The sequence below is a fragment of the Anopheles gambiae genome, chromosome 2 (genome assembly GCF_943734735.2).
Source record: "Anopheles gambiae chromosome 2, idAnoGambNW_F1_1, whole genome shotgun sequence".
In the NCBI taxonomy this organism is placed as follows: Eukaryota; Metazoa; Arthropoda; class Insecta; order Diptera; family Culicidae; genus Anopheles; species Anopheles gambiae.
This window is the reverse complement of record NC_064601.1, coordinates 90088605-90112676: the sequence shown is the minus strand read 5'-3', so window position 1 is coordinate 90112676 and position 24072 is coordinate 90088605. Positions and strand designations below refer to the sequence as shown.

The 24072-nt window shown below is 45.9% G+C and overlaps 4 protein-coding genes across 15 annotated transcripts in view; 3 read left to right on the top strand and 1 right to left on the bottom strand.

The window, feature by feature from the left end:
• The window catches only part of LOC1276471 (uncharacterized), an 86761-nt gene extending 81031 nt beyond the window's left edge, over positions 1–5730 (top strand). For 9 of the 12 annotated variants that reach the window (XM_061647881.1, XM_061647885.1, XM_061647882.1 and 6 more), the window contains 3 exons: positions 676–909; positions 1025–1065; positions 3029–5730. In XM_061647881.1, coding sequence (XP_061503865.1) covers positions 676–909; positions 1025–1065; positions 3029–3857 — 1104 coding nt within the window. In that variant the 3' untranslated portion in view covers positions 3858–5730. Of the gene's footprint in view, positions 1–675; positions 910–1024; positions 1066–1477; positions 2259–2362; positions 2382–2746; positions 2756–3028 lie in introns of those variants that run through there. The other 3 variants (XM_061647888.1, XM_061647889.1, XM_061647886.1) reach the window with 3 other exon arrangements.
• A 246-nt stretch (positions 5731–5976) lies between these two features.
• Positions 5977–7534, top strand: LOC1276470 (large ribosomal subunit protein uL2). The gene is made up of 3 exons (XM_315817.5): positions 5977–6115; positions 6434–6585; positions 6665–7534. The coding sequence occupies exons 2-3, from the start codon at positions 6448–6450 to the stop codon at positions 7310–7312; spliced, it is 786 nt and encodes a 261-aa protein (XP_315817.2). The 5' UTR covers positions 5977–6115; positions 6434–6447; the 3' UTR covers positions 7313–7534.
• A 1528-nt stretch (positions 7535–9062) lies between these two features.
• LOC4576550 (NEDD4 family-interacting protein 1-like) lies at positions 9063–11237 on the bottom strand. The gene is made up of 2 exons (XM_001237718.3): positions 10680–11237; positions 9063–10299 (listed from the first exon to the last, which is right to left on the bottom strand). Exon 2 carries the CDS (start codon positions 10256–10258, stop codon positions 9554–9556), a length of 705 nt encoding a protein of 234 aa, XP_001237719.2. The 5' UTR covers positions 10259–10299; positions 10680–11237; the 3' UTR covers positions 9063–9553.
• A 488-nt stretch (positions 11238–11725) lies between these two features.
• LOC1276468 (DNA replication licensing factor Mcm7) lies at positions 11726–14470 on the top strand. The gene is made up of 3 exons (XM_315815.5): positions 11726–11874; positions 11958–13881; positions 13972–14470. Exons 1-3 carry the CDS (start codon positions 11847–11849, stop codon positions 14171–14173), a joined length of 2154 nt encoding a protein of 717 aa, XP_315815.3. The 5' UTR covers positions 11726–11846; the 3' UTR covers positions 14174–14470.
• Positions 14471–24072: the final 9602 nt, after the last annotated feature.

Here is a 24072-nt window from a genome sequence, read left to right as displayed (position 1 = left end):
GGACGCGTAAGGTATCACGAAGAAACCTTCGCGAAAAATAACTAAACAATTACAATTAAACATGTATTATTGTGTACCCACCGAAACTCAATAATTGGACTACAGCTCTACAAGTCTATCGCTTATCTATTCTTTTCCCTTGTTGAACGCTTCCTTTTCACTATTTTGAGATCTTCACTGTTCTTTTTTATCGAATTGGCTTTTGATGTTGTGAAGTTGTTTTTTTATACAAACTCTGAATTATGTTCCCTTTCCTAAAAATAAACACAAATATTCGAGCACCCCTACTTGCTACTCCTTTGCAGCGTTCAACGATGCTCTCTGTCGTCTTGAAGGAATTGTCTTTACCTTAGCTTTAGAATACCTTTTTACTACTTCCAGAACGCTTGTAAAGATATTGCTTTATCTATAAACATCCTTTTCCCTTTAATTAAAGAGACCAAATTAATATTATTTGATTTTTTTTATTATATTATATCAAAAATACTACATAATCGACAAACAAATTAGTAATTATTGTAAAACAAAACAAAATATTCTGTAAAATAGAACCGTTTACGTTAGATTTACTTTAGGCTTTCGTTGTTCGATAGTTAGAACTGTTCGCTTCCGTGTTAAAATTATTCACTTAATCACTTTTACTCTTACCCGTGTCTCCGGCACGACCGCACGCAGGGTGAGCTAACGGCCAAAGATCGCACGATTCGGCAGCAGCAGAATCTGATCGAAAAGTATGAAGCGGAGCGAGAGAAGCAGCAGCAGCAGCAGCAGCTCCACAGCCTCACGAACGGTGGCTCGTCCACGGAGAGCGGGGATGGTACGGCCCTATCCGGGCCGGACAGTGCCGGCAGCAGCGATCGGAACCACCAGTCGGCGGAAACCATCAGCACCGCGACGCAAACGGAACGAGTACGTGCAGTAGCAGTAGTAGTAGTAGTAGTAGTAGTAGACCTTCTTCGCTTCTAGCAGCAACTGCTTGTCAGCAAATCTAATTTACAAACGTCTTTTTGTCTCTTCGTTTCAGCTGAGGCCCGTTTCCTTCGGTGGACAGGAAGGATTAGGAAGGTAATTATCGGTTTCTGAGGTACCCACCGTGTACCATCCATCCACCGACGACCGACCTGCCGGTTGCAGAATAATATGTTACATTTATTGATTTTACCTTAGCGCATATTAGTGAAACCATTTTAGTTTAGTACGTTCGTGTTGGTTACGGGTGTTGTGTTTTGCTTTCATTTTTCCCGCCCACTTTCGCCGTCCTTTCAATCCACATTCTCCATTCTGTTTTCGGTAAATCGCTTTATGGATGAGGTTTTCCTTATTTTTACCTATCTTTTCTTTTCTTTCTTTCCTTTTTTCGTGTGTTCCTTTTTGTGTGCCTGACGGTGTATTTGGCTACACTTGTACTAATCTGTCCTTCCCTTGTCGGTGCTGGAAATGTGATACATCAATTGTACAACACACAAACACCACACAGAACCTTCATGCGACACTTCCCGACCCGCCCGCTGTACGTGGCGGACTATTTTCCCATCAGCCACAGTTCGGTCGGGTTCGAGCTGGCCCTTGCCGCACGCTGCGCTAACCGCTGTCGTGTAGCGGTCGCCCGGATCGCTGTGCTGGCGAACCGTTTACTAACCATTATCGCTGATTTGTTTAACCGCTTACTGCTAACACGATTAAGTCGCCGGGTAGCCAACGATGGCGGGGTGGCAATGATGGCCCGTTGGGCAAGGAACTGCCTGGACGGAGCTTCCGCTCCGTTCGTGCTGGTGCGTGACGTGCTGCAAAAGCTCTACTCCTTGGTGCATTGCTTTGTTGCACTGTTTTCCAAATCCCGGAGGGAAAGCACTCCTTAAGGCACTTGTTAGCGGCTTGATTTTTGTTTGTTTGTCATGATTTATTTGATTTATTTCGAATGTCCCTTTACTGAGTTCCCATTTTCCCACTTACTCTCCTATGACTCGTACGCAAGCTCATATGGAAATTGTTCTTTTCTCGTCTCGTTCTTTCGAAACATGCTCGCTTGCAAACACCTTCAAACTTACCACTGACTGAACTGACCACATTCGTCCGGGGGAAAACACATCACAACCACCGCAACATCAAATGGGGCGAAAACCTGTTGCCAAAATGTGCTCCTGTCTGTAACCAACTAACACGTAACAAACCACTTCTACCAACTAACAACATTGTGGAAACTCATCTGTAAATAACATCGCCATCATCATCATCTAACTGTATCATTTGATCCCCCTTCCCTGTCCATCCTTCAACCGTTCGGACCGCTCCAACCTTCGCTCCTTTTCGCTTACTTCCTTGGGCTTTGCTGGTGGCTTTCTGCGCAACCCCCACATCGTAGGCTGGGACAGCTGGGACAGGTACTGCTTTGTGATATAGTACTAGCAATAGGCATGCTGTGTGCGATCAATCTCATCTGCATCCTACACCTCGTGCACAGCCGGCTGGACACTTGCCCTGCTGCGAGTGCGGCAAACGGTCTGCCCACGTTACCGGACCGGATGACGATTGGGCTGCCGTACGCACCGTAGCTGGTGCAAGTGCATTTCCCGTCGTGCGTTTGTGTCACTCTTTAACCTCCCTCTCTCTGTGTGTGTGTGATAGTAGATAATGTGATAGTGTTTGTTGTAGTAGCAAAATAGTAAAATCATATACAAAACCATGCGCCCTAAAACGAACGAACCATATTTATGTTCCCTATCTTTTCATGCCTTGCCCCGTGCAGTTAAATAAGGTAAAAGGATACAGCCTCTGTTCTCTGTCTGTGTGTTTGTGTGTGTGCTCTCACCCTCCGTCATCTTCAATTTTGTACATTTACACGCAATTTTGTCTAACAAATACTAAGAAAGAAAATAACACAGAAAAAGTAGCTTCATGGAGTGATGCTCATAATCAAAGTTCATTAATTTTATAGCAAATCGTTCTAGTTTTTTTTTGTAATATCTATTATCTATTTTTATTAATTTTAATTTCTCTTTTATTATCCCTTCTTCCACCTTCCTTACAGTCGCAGTGAGAAGCCGGTGACGCCCAAAAACGGACTGCGCACACCATCAGCAGTAGGGCTGGCGGGCGCAACACCGCTCCACCAACACCACCACCACCACACGAACGGGACGCCGCCGACACCGAAAAGTAAAACGCAAATCTCCTCCGTCTACACGCAGCTGTCCTCGGTGCGGCACAGCTACGCCGGCAATGGCAGTGCGCCAACCACGCCAACACACAACGCCGGCGCACAGAACGGACTGCGCCGCACCTCGCTCGGCTCTAGCCACAATCTGAGCACGTTCGGGCTGCACAGCCCCAGCGAACGATCACCGCACGGCAGCAACAAACCCGTCCGCACCACACAAATCGGGACGCTCGCGTCACCCATCCAGCGGCAGCCCCCGAACGGCACCACCGTGAAACCTCCTCCCTCCAAAGCAGTTCCGCCGAGCCGAACGAACGGTGTTGTGACCGCGTCGAAATTGAACGGACTGAATGGGACGGCAAAGCGAACGGCAGCAGGGACTACCACCGGCAGCAGCAGCATCATCAGGCCACCGTCCTCGTTCGGGAGCAGCAGCAGTCTAGCGAGCGTCGGTGAGCCGCTGAAAAGCAAATCGGCACCGTTGGTGGTGGTGCCGAACGGGAAGCTCCTAACGCCGGCCGCTACCGGGGCCGCGACGAGCGATGGGCGGGAACCGTCCGGTTCCGAATCGGACAAGGATACGGTGGTGGTGAATGGAGGAGCGATCGGTACGGCGGGGAGTTGTTGCAGCGAGGAGAACAATCTTGCCAGTGCCGGCAACACCAACGGCCGCACCGTCAACGGTATCGTAGGACACTGAACGAACGGGGATCGGATGAGTTTGATGCAAAGAGACAAAACAAATCGATGTGTGATAGAAGGCGCGAAGGAAAGCCGGGCAAAAGTCGTCCGAAAAAAAAGAGTAAGCAAGCGAAGGAGATTCCACTATGAAGGAGAGGTATTAGAGATTAGAAGAGAATCGTTCGTTTGCAGTAAGTTATAATTTTACTTTATTAGTAGCAATCTTTGGGAAGATGGGCGACGGTGGGTTGTTAAACGATTCCTTCCTCCTCCTGCAAAAAAAAACGGTCTGCTGGCAAGCTCTGCTAGATTAATGATTTTAAAAAGAGGCTCCCTGCCTTAGGGGAAAGAAAAAGTGTTCTCAGTTTGCGTTAAAAGGATAGGGCGGCAGTAGTTTCAATTGTGAATAATTTACTATTTTCCATATTTTTTCTTTGCCTATTTTAGTAATTTCTTTGTCCTCTTCCAAAAAAAGGCAACTAAAAACCCCCAGCAACTGTTGTATACATACACATTAACTGATAACAAACAAATGGAAATATTAAACAAATCTTAGCTAAAGAGCAAGCAAAAAAAGGGGCAAAACAGCAGCAAAATGAAAACTATACTAAATAATTATACTACGAACCAATGTGATCGATTTGATGATTTGTGTGTATTGTAATACCCTCCCTTCTTGTACATGTTTAAGGCAAGACGGCCCGGGCAAATCGGGGAAAGCAACAATCTTCACCGTTGTGCACAAAAAGGATAACAAAAGCAAACCCAATGGGGAAAGGGGAATACGTGTAAAGTCTAGTTTCGGTTGTATTTATTGAAAAGCAACATAGCGAAAATCCCCATTTTTCTCCGCAAAATCATCCATAGCACGCTGTTACAGCAAAATGCAAAATGAGAAGGGAAAAAGAGAGAGAGAAAAAGAGAGAGAAACAAACCGCCTCCTGTAGCAGCTGTTTTTTTTACAATTTTTACACAATACATAAATCCTGTGGCTTTATGCGTATGTGAGCACATGTAGGAAAGGGACAAAGAAAAACAGGGAAATTAGCATTAGCAAAATTGGAAACAGAAAACAACAATTGAAATGATATGGTCACACTCGTCTTTTTTTGTTCGGTACAACACTTCCATTTTGTGCAATTAGTTTAATAGTGGCCCGCGCTGGTACCTCCCGTTGTTGCCTGTCCTTGTATTATTAGCTTCTGAGTTAGTTCTAGTTTTGAACAAAAAAAGGGCTAAAATCTGTTAAGTCGCAGCATCGCCAGCATATTAGTTTGTAGAGAAAGCCAGAGAGAGAGAGAGAGAGAGACAGAGAGATAAAGGGCAAAGAAAACGGTGAAGTTGCTTCGAATCAAAGGTGCTGCCACGTGTGCGCCTAGTAATATATGTTGATTAAGTAGCGTATTTCTACGTATTCGTTGAAACCCTACAGCAGGTAGTGCGTTAAAGGATGATTGTTTCTTTTTTAAATTGCTAAATTCAGGTTAAAGTAAAAAAAGTGCAAAGAACGAACAGTGAAAACACACAAATCTCTCTTGGCAAAATATGATACCGTGGCAGACTCTTTGGACAGGTAGAGCAGAGCAAAAATCCCTCTTTTGACATAATTCCCCATGTAACGTAAAATATAACGACTTGATAAATCGCAACAAAAAAATACAACGCTGAAATCATAATTCTCTTTCTCTGTGCAAAATGCGCGCATACTGTCCCGTAAAACTAAGCTGTGTTTGTAAGAAATCAAATGGACAATTGTAAGCATTCAAACAACACAACGTCACAACAACAGCAACAAAATACAGCATACAATAGCAAATGCAATGCAAACATAAAACACACAAAAAGACAAAAGTATTTCGATAATAAATTATTAAACTGTAAAGGCATAACAAGGAGGCCATTTTTTGCTGGTTTGAAATGTTGAGAAAATGTGGCAAAAAATATGTTTCGTTCAGTAATTCCCATCATTGACCTTTTTTTTCATTTAAACGTTGATTTTCCTCCTTTGTTTTTTTTTTTAATTTTTTGATAAATATCAACGGCCAATTCAAACACTCCATACACACGTTCCCGGTCGCTACGCAAACGCATCAACCCACGAACGCACACTTTTTGACAGCTGCCTTCAAAGCCCGCTCACTGACAGCTGTCAAAGCGAAGTGTGCGTTTCTCTGCTTCCTGCATTAGACAGTTCGGCCGTTCTCTCTTTCTTTCCGGCTCGTCGCAGAGTCTAGTGAACACACATTTTGTGTATCATTACATTAACTTTTAAGCCCCGTAAGTGTTTTTCGCCGTGAAGTGATACTGGAAAACGCGCAACATCGCACAATTGGCAACTGGGGGACATGTGGAAAGTGGACATTTGCCCTCCAAACGGCTGAAAACCCCGAATCGTGGCTAATGTTTGTTCGCCGCGCTCGCTCTGGATCCCGGCGATGTGGATGTGTGTTGTGTGGAGGGCGATGTTTGCCACTAACCGCCTTGCCTGCCCTGCTGTGTGATGTTGCGTGATTTTTGGATATTAAATGTAGATTGCTTTCAACTGCTTCAACTTCTAATGCTGTCTTCTCTGTGTTTTGTTCCTTTTTCTTGCAGTTTAAGGCGTCGAAATGGGACGCGTCATTCGCGCGCAGCGTAAAGGTGCCGGATCCGTGTTCCGGGCCCACACCAAGAAGCGAAAGGGAGAGCCGAAACTGCGCCATCTCGACTATGCCGAGCGTCACGGTTACCTGAAGGGTGTCGTGAAGGTAGAGTGAAACGTCATTCAAATCCCCCCGATCCAAGTAGGCTAATTTCGGGTTTTTGTTTACACGCCCCACATTGCAGCAAATCATCCACGATCCAGGCCGTGGTGCCCCGTTGGCGGTCGTGAACTTCCGCGACCCGTACCGTTTCCGCCTGAGCAAGCAGCTGTTCATCGCGGCCGAGGGCATGTACACCGGCCAGTTCGTGTACTGTGGACGGCGCGCCCAGCTGCAGATCGGTAACGTGCTGCCGATCGGTCTGATGCCGGAAGGTACGATTGTGTGCAATCTGGAGGAGAAGACCGGCGACCGTGGCAAGCTGGCCCGCACGTCGGGCAACTACGCCTCGGTCATTGCGCACAACCCGGACACCAAGCGTACGCGCGTGAAGCTGCCGTCCGGTGCGAAGAAGGTACTGCCGTCGGCGAACCGTGCTATGATCGGTATCGTGGCCGGCGGTGGCCGTATCGACAAGCCCATCCTGAAGGCGGGCCGTGCGTACCACAAGTACAAGGTGAAGCGCAACTGCTGGCCGAAGGTGCGCGGTGTGGCGATGAACCCCGTCGAGCATCCGCACGGTGGTGGTAACCATCAGCACATCGGTAAGGCGTCGACCGTCAAGCGCGGCACGCCCCCGGGTCGCAAGGTCGGTCTCATCGCTGCCCGTCGTACCGGTCGTATCCGTGGTGGCAAGGGCGACGAGAAGTTCAAGGAGAAGGAGAAGAAGTAAGCAGCCGAGTGTCGTCGCTGTGCTGTTTATGTTCTGTGGTGGTGTTTATACTTTTTCTTCCGGCACCCGACGTCCATCTGTACGGTGTGTGGAAGAGAGGAGGGAGGAACGCGGTATCGATATCGTTTGTGTATTGATAAAACAAAGAGAAGGAAGAGGAAGAAAGCGAAAAGAGGAGTGGGAGTTGAGTTGTTAAATAAAATAATCAACTTCCAACCACAATGAAAATGGAGTTTTTGCATTACCAATAATCATCACATCAGCATTGATTTTCACATCGTTTGCGCGTCAGTTGTTGGTTGCACGTGTGTTATCAAGGCAATGATAAACACGTGTTCTTTCTACCCTTTTGTGGAGCAGCTTGTTTACAATTGGGATAAAGAATCTCTTCCAAAATGATTTGCATCACAATTTACGCTATTAGACCAACTGTCATGAATCGAATTAGATTCGTATGATTTGCCACGTTGCCATGAAAACAACAGGACTACTAAGAAGGATAGGACTAGAGAGGCCCCCACGTGATCCACACTCAACTAGTTTAAATCTATTTAAAACCGTCCGTTAATCTCAAATTCGTCATCCGCAGAACAAACACGTGAAACACAGGTGGGATGATGTTTAAGGTATATCATAGTTTTATTCCTTTTTTTATCATTTTATTAGATTTTCACAATATTGAGACATAGTTTGTTTTGTTTTAATATGCTTTCTTTTCTATACAATACAGCACAGTAGACGTATTTTCCTCTCTCTCTCTCTCTCTCTCTCTCTCTCTCTCTCTCTTTCTTGTTCGCTTCCACACTTATGGTTCGCGCGTTGGTTTTTCCAATTTAGTTAATGTTGTTTCACCACAATTTCCCCCCACTTTTTTCCGTTTTACACAATATCCACAAAACAGAGAGAGAGTATCTGGTAGTGACGGCGCTAAAACACACACACACACACATAGGTAGTAGGTATTTTATTGTATCTTTTCGTTATGTTTTTGTGTGTTTGCATCTTGTGTTATCCTCGATTTTCCTTCACAATTTTCAAACGATCCTTCCCTTTCTTATAGCGCCATTTTCTCTCGCCTTATTTTACCATTTCTCGTTGTGTTGTGGTTACAAACTATTTACAGCGTACAAAAATATGATTTTTTTTCTCTCTTTCTATTTGCGGTAACACCACCAGAGTGGGAGCCAGGCCAGTAAGAAGTGTTTGATTTTGTTTTGTTATTGTGTTGTGAAAGTTTGTTGCAAGTGTGTTTGTTTTCCGGGTTTTCTTTCCTCAAAGGTTTGAAGATTGTTTTTTAGCAAATGGTAAGTGTTTCCTGCTGGATTTTCAATTTGATTCTTTGTTGGATGTGATCACCCTTTCTTCCCCTGCTTTCCTACAATCCTACCTGCTGCCTCTCGTTTCTTTTCCATTGTTTCCCATTGTTTCTTACCCATTCTACATAGATCCTACAGCAAGCCCGCCGTTTTTGTTTCTCGTTGCATGAGAAATAAGGTGCAGAAGTTTAAAACGATTTCGTTTTTCATTCCCACGTTTAAAAAGAAAAAAACAACAACATTCAGCATGCGGCAAACACACGAGTGGTATGTTGGCCCTAACTTGACTGTAACTAATAAAATATTTAAACATACAATCCTGCCGTACAAAAGACACCACACACGTAGAAGAAGATACAGCTAGGGAATGGCGGGGGAAACGGTGAAGAGAACACAACAAAAAACACATACCCAAACTGATACCCATATTCTCCCCTCTCTACCTCGCTGATTGCTATCACAAAATTACGATAATGATTCCTTCGCTACACCTACACCCCTCCATTCGGGTCTTCCTCCCCCGAAAACTGTACCAAATCCTACTTGCACCATACAATAGATATGGATCATATGACCGCACTGCTTGCCCCCCGCCCGGTGAAAAGTGTCTAGAAGGGAACAGCACACCATGACATGGGGGAGTTACCATCGTTACGCTAAAACGGGATACATGAACCACCAAATCGGTGATCACTTGGATCACACCTGTGGTGTCCTGTGTGTATGTAAGCACTATTTGTGTAGTTTCTAAATAGAAGAAGCACAGCAGCAACTACGGAGAGGAAATGGATTAAAATTACTTCCCCCCCGGTTTGTAAACACGATGATCGGGAGGAAACACGAACAGAGCAAGTAAAGGAAGTTCTAAAAACTACAAAAAAAAAAAAAAACAAGAAGGTAAGCCAACAGCTTCCGCCTCCGAAGCTTAGTAGAAAAACAGTAGCCGCTCCTGGGCGGACGTGGACAGCAGGCGCCAGGTGCGCTTGATGCTAATGTACTGCACCAGCGCCCGGACGCAGATCAGAAACCCGAACGCCATGATCAGCCACCACAGCCACGAGTTTTCGTGCGACGCAAAGTCGGTCGAGTGCTTCATGATCAGCGTCCACTTGGCGAGCGACAGCCCGAACCCGGACAGTGCCCCGTACCGGGCGGCAATCGTGTGACAGAAACAGGTCAGCACCAAAAACCCGATCCAGTTAAACAGGAACGCGATCAGAAACGCGGTCACAAACATGATGTCCGTACCGAGCAGCCCATTGTCGGCGGTAATGTTCTCCCCGTCGGCATCGATCGCGATGAACGTTACCTGAGGGCCGCCCGGTACACCGGCCGCACCACGGCCACCCATCGAGGTGATGCTGGGCGGCGGCGGTGGCATCTGCGGCGGCCCTAGTGGTCCCATCGGGCCCATCGGCAGCTCGTGATTGATCATCTTCTCCATCTGCACCTCCTCGTAGGTGGGCAGCTTGGTGGTGAGCTCCGGCACCGGCACCGCCTGCTGCGATCCGTACTCATGCTGGTGAAGGTGCTGATGCTGCTGCGGATCGTTCGCTTCGTACGGCGGCGGTGCGCTAAAGTCCGCCTTTGGCGGAGGCAGCTCATCCGGTCGATTGTTGGTTGGTGGCATTTTCTACGCAACTGGGGATTGCGCGGCTGTGTTTACGTTTGCTGAAAAGAGGTTTGAAAGGAGGAGGCGATTAATTATCGTTGCAAGAAACATGAGAAGGGTTTAGATTTTATGAGTCATGTGATGTTGGTTGGTTTATTGCCGACTTAACCGGGAAGGACTTACTTTCACATACATACACTCACATACACAAAAAGGAAAACAACAGTTGAGCTGAAAAGTTTGTTGTGATGAGTCACCGCAACCTTTCTCATTCCCTCTGCGATACCCTCCCCCACTCCCTCTTCCTTTCCAACAAACAACGTGTCGTGCTTGCTACGTAGCGCGATATCGATTTTTGCCACCACAGCCTACTAGAAGAAGATGTTTATCTTCGGCACTTCTACGCACTGCGTCTCAATTTCAAGCTTCCGCTGCTTACCTTTTCGCTTTTGGGCACCACCGTGTGGCCGTGTTGATTAGCGCCGTACTATTTTTTCACGGGAGAGGTTTTCTCCGTCGGAAACGCTTCACTTCCCGTCCCGTCTATGGGTTGAACAATTTCGTCACCTTTCACGACGGCGACGGCGACCTTTGGTGCGCTTCGAACGCGCGCCCTCTCCTTCCGCTACGCGTATTAAATAATCCCTACGACGTTGTGTTGTGTGTTGCAAAATCGTAAATCGTGAACTTTACAATGCCCGTGCGTTAAACTCGGACTAAACACGGTAGCGAGTGCCACACGGCGAGAGATAATAGTACGGGTTTATTTATTCAACGAGATATGTCACACACAACCCTCTGCTCGGGTGCGTTGCACAGAGACGGGGGCAAATAAAAGTTTTATCTTTTTTTTTTCCTTTCTTTGCTTTTCAAGCTTTCAATCCTTCTTTTTTGTGTGCTCTGCGAACGAGGAAAAATCCAAACATCGTCACACACACACGGACACGCACACTAGCACAGGGCGATGTTGTCAGTTTGTGCTTGCCATCCATAATGAGCTACACTTCGCTGTCAAAAACGAGCTGTCACGCAGCTTGGCCTTGAAGAAATTGAGCAACACTGCCTGGAACGCAACACTTTTTTACGGAAATATTAATGCAATTGCATGATACAATGCATTTTCCGTTTAAATGTATTGTTTATCTGTTTAAATTTAAATGAACAATCGTATTATGTTCAAACAGTGGATAATAGCTCATCTTCACGTTCCGAGCTACCTAGTCAAGGTGTGTATAAATGAAAACTGCATGCACCTTAACAAGCATTTTGAAATGCAATTAAGATCTTGTTGTAAAAGAAAAACAAATTCAAAATTCGTTTCTTATCAGTAATTTTTTGAAATGGTATAAAAAACAAATTTTCTTTCAATGAAAAACAAAACAAAAAGAAATTATCGAAAACTTCATCATAACACTGAGCTACTTTTGTTTCGAGCAATTGAAGCTCGAATACTGCTAGAGATGGGCATTTCGGGTACACCGGCTCCACGGATCGGATCGCCATCTTCAAAGGCATCATCAGTTTTGGCGCTGTAACGCACAAGCACAATCTGTCCCTGTTCAGTCTACTGTTTTTCGTGCATTATTTTCCGTAAAGTGTAGCAAAAATGCAGCGTGATTACGCCAAAGATAAAGGTAAGCACAGATTGTTGCATACAAAGATGTCCGATGGGATTTGTTAAACATTTATGCGTCCCTCTCCTCTGTTCGGCTTGTAGAAACGATCAAATCCTTCCTGGCGGAGTTTTATCGCGAGGAAGACGATGGCAAGAAGAACTTCGTGTACGCCCGCCAGCTGACAAAGATTGCGCACCGCGAGCAGATCCAGCTCGTGGTCGATCTGGACGATGTGGCCAGCTACAAGGACGAGCTGGCGGAAGCGATGCAGGTCAACTCGCGGCGCTACGTGAAGCTGTTCTCGGACGCTGTGTTCGAGCTGCTGCCCTCGTACAAGGAGCGGGAGGTGACGAATAAGGACACGCTCGACATCTTCATCGAGCATCGGCTGCTGATGCAGGGCCGGCTGCACGGGCCGAACGATACGCGGGACGCCCGGAACGCCATCCCGATGGAGCTGATCAAGCGGTACGACGTGTACTTCAAGGCGCCGAGCATGGCGAAAGCGGTCTCGATCCGGGACGTGAAGGCGGACAGCATCGGCAAGCTGGTGGCGGTGCGCGGCATCGTGACGCGCTGCACCGAGGTGAAGCCGATGATGACGGTCGCGACGTACACGTGCGATCGGTGCGGCTCGGAAACGTACCAGCCGGTCACGTCGATGAGCTTCAAGCCGGCGATCGAGTGCCCGTCGGAGGACTGCCGCGTGAACAAGGCGGGCGGCCGGCTGTACCTGCAGACGCGCGGCTCCAAGTTTGTCAAGTTCCAGGAGATTAAGATCCAGGAGCACAGCGATCAGGTGCCGGTGGGCCACATTCCCCGTTCGCTGACGGTGATGTGCCGGGGCGAGACGACACGCTGCGCCCAGCCGGGCGACCATGTGATCATTACGGGCATATTCCTGCCGATCCAGAAGACGGGCTTCCGGGCGGTGGTGTCCGGGCTGCTGAGCGAAACGTTCGTCGATGCGCATCGGATCGTGTGCCTGAACAAGTCGGACGATGGCGAGCTGAACAACGAGCTGACGCAGGAGGAGCTGGACGAGCTGGCGAAGGATGATTTCTACACGCGCATCGCCAGCAGCCTGGCGCCGGAAATTTACGGCCATTTGGATGTGAAGAAGGCACTGCTGCTGCTGCTCGTTGGAGGCGTCGATCGCAGCCCGGACGGGATGAAGATTCGTGGCAATATTAACATCTGTCTGATGGGCGATCCCGGTGTGGCCAAGTCGCAGCTGCTCGGGTACATCGATCGGCTGGCGGTGCGCAGCCAGTACACGACGGGCCGCGGTTCGTCCGGCGTCGGTCTTACGGCGGCCGTCATGAAGGATCCGCTCACCGGGGAGATGGTGCTGGAGGGCGGTGCGCTCGTGCTGGCCGACCAGGGCGTTTGCTGTATCGACGAGTTCGACAAGATGGCCGACGAGGACCGTGTGTCGATTCACGAGGTGATGGAGCAGCAAACGATCTCGATTGCAAAGGCCGGCATTATGACGTGCCTGAATGCGCGCGTGTCCATTCTGGCCGCCGCCAATCCTGCCTACGGACGGTACAATCCGCGCCGCACGATCGAGCAGAACATTCAGCTGCCGGCTGCACTGCTGTCCCGGTTCGATCTGCTGTGGCTGATCCAGGATAAGGCCGATCGGGACAACGATCTGCGGCTGGCGAAGCACATCACGTACGTGCACAGCCACGGTAAGCAGCCGCCATCGCGCATCAAGACGCTCGACATGACGCTCATCCGGCGGTACATCGCGCTGTGCAAGCGCAAGATCCCGGTCATCACGCCGGAGCTGACGGATTACATCGTGAACGCGTACGTGGAGTTGCGCCGTGAGGCACGCAACAGTCGCGACATGACGTTCACGTCCGCGCGCAACTTGCTCGGCATTTTGCGCCTTTCAACAGCGCTGGCCCGGCTGCGGCTGGCCGACACGGTCGAGAAGGACGATGTGAAGGAAGCGCTGCGTCTGCTGGCCATGTCGAAGGACTCGCTCAGCCAGACCGAACATCGGGACACACAGTAAGTATGGGGAATGTAGGGGATGGGGGAGCGTCGAAAAGAGGACAATGGATCTTAAATAATTACTGTATTTCTCCTTCCTTGCTCCAGCGTGCAAAACACCTCGGACAAGATATTTGCCCTCGTGCGGGAGCTGGCCGGCGAAAGCAAGACGGTAAAGGTGGCCGACATTATGGAGCGGTGCACCACCAAGGGCTACAAGCCGGACGAGGTCGACGAGTGCATCGAAACGTACGAGGAGCTGAACGTGTGGCAGGTTAACCAGACGCGAACGAAAATCACGTTCCTGTAGGATGGATGTGTCTCTCCGTGTGTAGAAAACACCCTTTATTCTCTCACTTGGTCGTATTTCATCAATGACATCATCATCATCATTATTTACAAGCTTCTTTTTTATACGTAGCATTAAGGAGGATTTTCTCTCATTGTTGATAAGTAGTATTGTCGTATCGATAAGTGTGTGTGTGAGTTCATTTCTTTTACCATTTTACAAAAGGGCCTGCCACCAACGCCAGTACAAGCTAGGAAATGCAACATTTTTGATACATTAATTATTGATAAACGAAATAAAACGTGTTGAAAAATAAAAGATTGTTGTTTTTACAGTTTTGAGATGATCCGAAGAACTGGGAAAGTTACACGATACGTTCCCTGATTGAAACAGGGACAGTTTTTGAATTGGAATAAGTTCAATATCAGTTCCACGAACTCTATGGGTTAGAGAGTAGTAGTGATGGGCAAAACGGCTCTGACCGGTTCCAAACAATTTCGGAGCCGGTTCCGCACCAACGGCTCCGGAGCCGGTTTTAACACAAAGGACCAAAAGAACTTTTTCAATTAAGATTCAACCGAGGAAATCCGTAAATAGCGGAGTAGGTCATGTTTAAAAGAATTTATCAAAAAAAAAAAAAAAACATCGATTAGTTTTGAATATTGTTAAGAAAGACGAATGCTACACAACGTCATGTATGTCAATACTGCAATCATATCGTGTGTTAGCTTCCACACGTGCGAGAATATATATTCATTTTTTTATTATGCTATCATACAATGATGTCTCTATTGAACCGTTAGTGCGGAGCTGTTGGTCTGGAGCCGTTGATTCGTCGCCGGCTCTGGAACGGTGGGGCCGATGCCGGCTCCGCAGCCATTGGAATGGAGCCGTGAGCGCAGAGCCGTTAGTCCGGAGCCGGCTCCGGAGCCGGCTCCGGAGCCGTTGGTGCGGAGCCGGCTCCGGAGCCGTTGGTGTGGAGCCGGCTCCGGAGCCGTCGGAGCGGAGCCGGCTTCGGGAAAAAGTCGGAGCCGGCTCCGGAGCCGTTGGTGCGCTCCGAAACGCCCATCACTAGAGAGCAGTGTTAGGTCCTGATTGTGTTATAGGAATCTGGTATGAGTCTAAGATCTGTTCCAGCGCCGGCATGGGTTCAGGATCGGTTCCAGGACACCAACAGATTTGGGATCATTTTGAAGACTGTTATGGATGGAGTTTGGGATCAGTTCAGAATTGTTCCTATTCCAGCACTGTTCTAATAGCTGTACGGATTTGCTCATGAGTTTCACATTCTGTATGGGTTCTACACAAGTTCCAGCACCTGTATGGATTCAGAATCAGTTCTAAGGCCAAGAACTATTGTTAGTCCAATTCCGACTCCGGCAAAATTCGAATCACTAGTTCTGTGCGGAGTTATCCGGAGTCGTCCGGAGTTGTTTGGAATCGGAGTCATCCGGAGTCGACCGGAGTTGGAGTCATTCGGAGTCGTCTAGAGTCGAATCCGCTCAGCTCTTGACGAATCCGACTGCCAACGACTCCGGGTGATTCCGAACGATTCCGAACGACTCCCGATAAAACTGGGTGGACCAACCCTTCGGAATTGACTCCGAGTGTTTACCAACTTTACCCATCACAATTCAAGATTTATTGCCTGGTCGCTATATGTTCGGTATCAGTTCCAAGACCAAGTATAGGGCCAGGACCAATTCTAAGACCTGTATGAATTAGGAATCATTTCCAGAGCTGGTATGAGCTCTGAATTGGCATGAGTTCCGCTTGATGTGCCCCTTGGTTTTAAGAGGATTTAAGAAACCTTGACTGAATATTATAGAAAACGAGCTTTACAGTGCTTCAAATATCATATCAATTCTTCTGTATAGCCCTGAAGGAACATTGCATTTCAAAATAATCGAAATTTTCAATACACCTCAGCAAAATTTCAATATTCCCACTATGTAATTGTAGGCCCATAATTGTTTGATTGTTTATTACCCGTTCAATGGATAACAATGGATCCGTGTGAATGTTCTTAAGTCTAATATTAGTTTAAGATAAGTATAAAGATCATCTTAATAATTCGTTTCTAAGGCAGTGTTTAAAGGATTGCACTGAGGTTCCAAAATCAAACAAATGACGAACTTCGTTAAACACCCTAATCATGGAGTTGAGGGGGTCTCTAAATCCATTTCCAGTTCGACTACGGTTCAGGGCTAGTAGCGGACGAGAATGAAGCTGAACAGAGCAATAAAGCTGTGATAACTGTCTAACCACATTCTCTTCTAAGAAACACTTGTCTTATTACCTAACTCCATCACGATCGACTCCGTACACCCTCTCTCAACAATTATCGATCCTAGGGATGGTGGTAGCAGTGAACGCACTTAAAAATGCCCCATACATTACGGTCATTAAAATTTGCCAATAAAACTCCGCAACTCCGGCGCCAATGCAAATCACACCGCGTTTGCCTTAGAATTGATTGGTCCGAATGTACGACTCCTAGTAAGCTCTATAAAAGGGAACGTGGGGGTGTATTTTTGGAGAATGTGATTTATGAAGCACACGCTACACAATCACATCACGTCTCATCGCACGTTTGAGTGAATCAATTTTAGTATTTTTGTACTTTGAAGGGCCTCTTCGAAGGGCTTTGAAACGGAAAGCAATCATAAAAGCTGTTTGGCAACAAATATTTTCGGGTGGGTGCTTATGTGGGTGTGTTGAGTGTTTACTATGCCCAGGCGCAATCGATGAAGTCATTAATAGTGGTCGGTACAAGTTAATGTTCATTTCGCGGTTTCAATATCAAATATAAGCGGCGAACAACGAATTTCCCAAGGTCTCGCAATGCTGAAATTCAAACATTTCCCAAGCGAACCGCCATCGCTTGCCATATGTGGTGCGCCGCATATGGCGATCAGGCCGTTGAAAGAGCGAACCATTTTAACTCAATATTTATTCACCAAAAAGCCAGTTACAGTTAGTTTAGTCTTTTTTGCGTTTTCGGTCGCTATTTTTTCCTTCTTCCCACCTCCGCATCCCTTTCATCCAATAGATTGGCCAATTTACAGTTCATCCAATTTTCCACCAAAAAAACCAGGTGGAAAGCGTCCGTTTTTCACAACCTATGTCCTTTTTTTCTCCTTCTTTTCTTCAAAGCGAACTCGTGTTTCACGTTATGCAAATCGGTGTCCGCGATTATCCAACCCATCGAACGGCTCTCGCCCATCTCGCGCCGTGACTTGCCCGTGATAGCGAAGCTTGGCCGGGGAAAATGGCCAAAAAATTCATTAAATCTGATTGCCACTGATCTTATCGCATTTTGGTCGGTGGGTTTGAGTTGTTTTTTTCCCTCCCCAATTCTTGCTTTCTCCTACCATTTTAGTGCGACCACTTTCAAACAAACAAACCCAACATGGTTCACCACCAGAAAGGGAGTCACACACATACGCGCGCCCGCAGCGTGGAAGTTCAAAGCATCATTCGAATCGAAGCCTAGAGAGAGAGAAAGAGTGCGGGTGGCTTCAAAAAGAAAAGCACAAAGATAAATCCACCCAGCCAGATGCCACACACCTAGACGGGCATCCCCACACCCCTGCGGAAAGGGCGCAGAAAATGCCAGAAATCGAATGCAAACAGCTTTCCGCTACATTTGCCCCGAATTCCTCGGCACGCAAGATGCCAAACGGGCGCTTCGCCGGCGCTTTTGGGAACCCTTTTGTGCGGCCTATTTTTGCTGCATTCGTTCGTCCTCGTCGGCGGTCCGAAGGTTTCGTGGTGTCGGTCGGGTCGGTCAGGACGTCGTTTATCGTTTCGGGATAGGTTATGGTTTTGCGACCGGTGGTTGGTTGGTCGCTGCTGTCCCGTGCCATATAAATCTCGGTTTGCCTGCTGGCCCGAGATCACAGACACCGGGACGCTACACCGCTTTGGATGGTAGCCATCATCGGGGTGTTGTTGGCTGGCGCTTTTGGACTAGTTTTTTTTCTCATCTTTTTTTGAATTCTACTAAAGGTCACCGAAATTATTCCACGCGCAAGCAAAGCAAAACGGTATGTAAGGTATTTTTTGGGATGTTTTAATGATTCATCTTTGCTTAAAGTTGAACTGTGTCGAAGGAAAAGGTTGTAAGATTAGTGAGAAACGAATAGAAGAGATGTCGAACTATGGTTTGAGGTTATAATCAAGTTTTAGTCTTGAAAAGGTAGTTTTACTTCAATAATTGCATACATTTCGGCGAATAATTGATGCTCGCAAGACGCAAGTGGGCCGTAACGATTAGAAAAGCTATCATTGTGCATACCTTTAGGCGCTTAGAAAGACCAATGAAGGGAAATCATTATTTCGGCTGATAAATCTAAAAAAAATCTCTGTATTAGGACATAAACTAAACTTAACTAAATGAAAAAGTACAAAATGCGTTCCCTTTAATAGTCTCACACCCACCCTACTGCCAATAACTTTTTGATATCAAACAATTCCCTCACGTAGCGCTCATCAAAACGCAAAACCATCAAACTCACTCAGCAAACCCCGCAAAGCCCAACAAACTGCCACTAACTTCCCGGAACTCCTTAGCATGCGTGGTTAATTGACATGTAGCCCAGTACTCCAACCCCATTAACTACCACTCCCTCCGATGCTACGGTGGAGCTAGAATTGCTTCAGCCCCCTTTCAACGCAAACGCTGCCCATTTTGCCCTACGCAAACCTTAGGGCTAGGGATAGAGTGTCCAAAATTTAACTGCCTGATTAATGAGCCATTATCGAAACGGAGCGAGCAAACACATTTCCATCTTTCGGGAGGGGAGAGGGGGGCACCAGACTGTCGATTGAAACGGTCGAAAAGAACGGTTTTGTCCCAGGCGATAGGTTTTTTTGTTGTCGTTCTCGTTGTACCGCAAAAGGTGTTTCAACGGAATCTTGGGAGTCGTCAAGTCCATTGCCACCTCATGAAGGTGTTGGTGGTGTAACGCGATTGGGTAACCTTGCTGGGTGTTAGGTAGTGCAAAGGAAGCGGTGGACAAGCACGATTAGGTTATTAATTAGGTGTGGTTGCGCAGTTTATGGGAAATTTGAAGACGCTTAAAGCTGGTACGAATGTACTGTTGGAATATTTCACAGCCTTGTTGGGCTGTAGTATGTAAGGAGATTGGGGTGATTTGGCGCCTTTAAGTATAAAAAACGATTAGAAACATTGTTGTCCCTAATAAACTCGATTATGTTATACACGTTGCATAGCTGCAGGCGCTATTTCGTCAAGAGATTCTGTTTGAAGGATGCTTTCTAAGCATTTTTCTTTTTTTTTTCAGAGCATATTTTCCAACAGAAATTAGCGTGTTTATATATTATGCCCCACATTGTGCCTCAGCTCTTCTTACAACTCTTAATGGGCTATTCAGGAGCGTAGTGGAACGTCCCATTTCACCATGCACCATCCCATTCGAGCCTAATCAATGTCGAAAGCAGCCCGGAGGAAGAAAATGGGTTGGTTCATGGTTTTGTTCACTCTTTTGCTCTTTGTGGTCGACGCTCGAAGCTTTAAGTTCGTTTTTTTATGGGGAACAGTAGGCTGATAGTAGGCTTTAAAACAGGGTTGGATGAGATTGAGCGGATGTGGGATGAAAGGAAGGTAGGTAGTACAAAAAATAAAAATAAAAATATAGAAAATTAATGAAAAATCTATAAAGAAACGTCGTCTGAATGATTTTGCAGTGGCAGAAATTCTTCTGATGTTGAAAAATAATTATAAAAAATAACAAAATAAAACAAAAAATATGATTTCGAATAACAAAAGCCTATTACGAAAATAATAAAAAGAATAATCTAAGGATTTAAATAGGTAACACTTATCAAGTAAAAAAGAACCCCAGGGTTTTCCAGGGGTTCTCATAGTTATGGGACACTTTATTGACGCTTTCTTAAGGGAAATAAACTTCATATGACGGAAAATGGATTCTATGGCACTCTTTTTGGACAAGCTCCAGGAAAAAATCCTATTGGATTTGTCCAAAAAAGATGCTATAGAGTCCAATTCCCATCATATGAAGTTCATTTCTTGTAAAAGAGTCAATAAAGTGTCCCACAGCTATGAGAACTCCTGGAAAACCCTGTAAACGTACAATAATGATACAAAAGTATAGCAGAAGCTGCACAAATGAACGTAAAATACAATTGACAAGCAACCGAAAACTGAATAAATGTGAAAAAATGTGCAAAATTTATTAAATTTACCATAAATATCAATTATTGCCTGATCCGACCAAATGGCAATGCCAACGCAAAACAGCATCAACAGCAATGCTTTAAATTATCCCCCCTTCTCCCCTTCCCCCCATCCAGCACCCTACCCACAAGCTAGCTAATAATCATTTCTGCTTGCGTTAATCGTTTGCTTTTGCGTTCATTAAAAAGTCCGTTTGTCCGTGTTCCGTGACTGCCAACACGGCCAAAACCAACGGCCTAAATGGCGACCGTAACAAAAGCCCGATCTAATCATCCCCGTTTCATCCGCGTTGCGGTGTACGTATACATAACCTTAAATCACGATTTAATGTTTGCCACATTGATAGTAATTATAATATTTTTGCTCGCGTTGCTCGTTGCTGTTGCGCTGCAAAGCGTAGGAGTGAGCTGTTGTGATCCTTTGCAACGATTGAACGATCTCCCTCGTAAGCGAGCGAGAGTTGATGTGACTCATGTAAAGGTTTTGCCTGGTATTTTTTGTTTTTTCCCTTCCCGTTCAACATTGCGTCACATAATCTGAATGTATAGTGTGCTTGATGCCTATCGGATGACTGTGACGCCAGCAAAGTAGCGATGGAGCCCGATTTCGCGCACGAAGGACGGCTCATCTATTCTTCAGGGAAAATGTCGCTTCCACTCCCTGACCTTTGGCACGATTGCACGGGAATGTTACAGCTGGTCGATGGAAATATTCTATTTTTTGTTGCTCGTGTTCGTTGCAGAAAGTTCTGCTGAATAGAGACGCATTCCCAGGCATGCACGTGTCAGCTTGGAAATGTGTAATAAGCACATCGTCACATACTCGTCAGGTATACGCGTAGGTTTCTTCGATTGAATCTATCGACAGTTGAATTCAAACCAAGCGTACGCTACTTTACTAACCTCTAAAAAGCTCTAACAAGAAAACGAATGAAACATCACAATCCCCACTGAGCCAACCACGTGACAGCGTACAGCGCGTGAAGGATATACAACGCCACTGAAAGGATGCTGAACTCTAGAACCACTGCTCACACACAGTAGAGAAGAGATAGAGCGGGAGGTTGGAGTTTTTTTTTTCTATTTTCCTCCAACTTCTACTTGCTTGTATGTTGGCTGCTGCGTACGATTTTTGGACGATCGATTCCAACTGGCGCCATGCTGTCCTCAATAAACATCATGCGCTATGCGTCCGCTTTTGGCGCTCGCGAAAGAGTAGCGTTTCAGCACGTTCTGCTACTGCTCTCTGGCCGCCCATTTCGCTGAGCCACTCTTAAAGGATAAAAGATGGCAAAAGAGTCTCGCTCGCTACTTTTGGCGCTTGGGTTTTGGTACAATTAGTAGGTCAACTTTTTTTTCATCATACCGATCTTTGGCCGTGTTTGATTTGTCTGGCAGGAGATAGAGCAGTGCTGTGTGTGTGTTCGTGGGTAGCACTTAAAAATGTTATTGTTACATTTTTATGAAAAATATTGAGTGTTGCCTTAAACATAAGCTTGCGTTTCTAACGATGATCGGTAAAGAAATAGCATACTATCAGGGGCATTTTATAGTATCAAGCAGAATTGGTTGTAGAAAATTGCGCAATTCAAGGAGTTTCTTTCCACACAAAATTTTTGGCAACAATTTTCACAATATGTACATTATGGGTTAAAAGTTTGTTGTTAAGAAACTGATATATGCTGCTTTTTTGTAAGGAATATTGCATAAATTTAGGAGCAATAGGTTTGATTGTTAGCACAGGAAAGAAAAACGCCTTTAATTATGCAATCAGCTCATCAAAATCAGCTTTTGACATTATTTGAATCGCTTTTGGTGAATGAAAGCTATAGATTTGAATTCTTTTAAATAATAGACCTTTTATTTCACAATTGAGCATCAATATTTGTATCAGTAAAAATAAAATTCACTCTTGATTTTCAGACCAATGTACCAATCTCACTCAACCACCTACAGCAACAACAGCAAACTATAATGCACCACATCACAACCATCGAAAACACTTTAAATCAAACCATGCACTGCCGTTCCGGTTTGCACCCTTCGCTCCTCTTCCGGCTTCAGCCAAAATCAGCAAACGCTCAGGCAAACGTATTGCGCGCAGGTTGTCTGTTGCCAACTTTTAAATGGTTCAAAATACCGGCGCGCGACCAGCTCGGCTGCTCGGCTCGGTGCTTTTATTCGGCAGCAAAGGAGTTTTTAGCATTTGTCGCAAGATAGTCCCTTGTTTGCAGTTTAGCAGTGTGGCGGAAGAGAGCTTTGTCGCGTTTTATTGCCGCTATCAGTCGAGAGTTGTTTAGCCTAGCCTCCCGTTGCAGCCGCAGCGGAACAAAGCAGTGGTGTGTATTTATTTATTTATTTAGCCCAAAAGTTTCCACTACAAATCATTTAAGGTGGAACGGGAGGCGTATCCGGGTGAATATAAAATATTCGCACACAGCAAAACACTTTGGCAAATCGATGCGAAAGATAAAAAAAAAGATTAAACAAAACCAAAACAAAAAACTCACGCCGTTCTATACAAGTTTCAAGAGCAATAAGCGACAGCAATGATGTAGTCCTGGGCAGTGGCAAGAATATGCAATAAATACAGAGATTTTTTTTACATTCCTCTAGCCCTTCTTCAGCTTATGATAAATTTTAAAACTCTAGACCTGACTGCTCGTGACAGGTCGTGCTGCAGACAGACAGAGAGCAGCAGCATGCAATTTTCCATTAAAAAAGGGCACAATGAGGACGCTGAGATGAAAACAAAAAATAACATTTTCATAGTAAACATTTCCATCAATAATAATGGGTAGTACAGTCAGTATACAATGCGAGCTCAACAAAAAAAGTAGCTAAAGATATTAAATAATTTTCGAGCTACAGCATGATTTTGCATGAACAACAGCAGCAAAAGTCATTAAAAACAGCGCACAACAACATACTGCACAAGTTGTTGTTTATTTCATCATACCTCCTCACACAACAAAAAAACGAACTTGCATCGAAAGCTTAAAATATTCATATCACAGGTCAAAAACAGAACAAAAAAAAACCACACCAAAAAGTTACATCTACTCGACACCTTGTTGTTGTTTCTCGCTGCCCGGGGAACATTTATGTGGGAGCGCAAGCATAAAACAAAAAGTTCACACAAGTTTTTTTAAGGGGGGGAAAGCATATTTTCCCACACTCCCTACGGTGGAAACAGCAAATAACAAGGGGATGAATTTCAAGCCGGCCAGCCTGAAGCTGACCACACACACAAACACGGTCACGGCACAGTCGGAACAGAAAAGTGGCCCTCCACCACACAGTGGCGCCACCGTTGCCAATAAATCAACCAATGTTTTTTGGCATCGGATCAGCAAGAATTGACCCAGTTACATCGCTGCTCTTACATCGCGAGGCTGTGGCAATGCACGGGTGCGTAGGTCAGGAGCACTAACGATGCACAGGGAGCGAAGGAAGTACAGAAGTAGTTTGTCATATGAGACAGGGTAAAAAAACCAGAGAACTTTTGCTAGATAAGAATGTCTGGACATAGGGGAAGCTTTGAGAAGGCTATCCCGCGTACGGTGAAGCTTTTTGGGCTTCAAACTCTCTGTGCGAGGGGAACACATCGAAGTAAAGGGAAGCAGTAAAGGGGTGTGCAAAGGGTTTGATTTACTAGAATCATTGTTATTTATAATCTGGTGCTTAGAAGTTGTGGA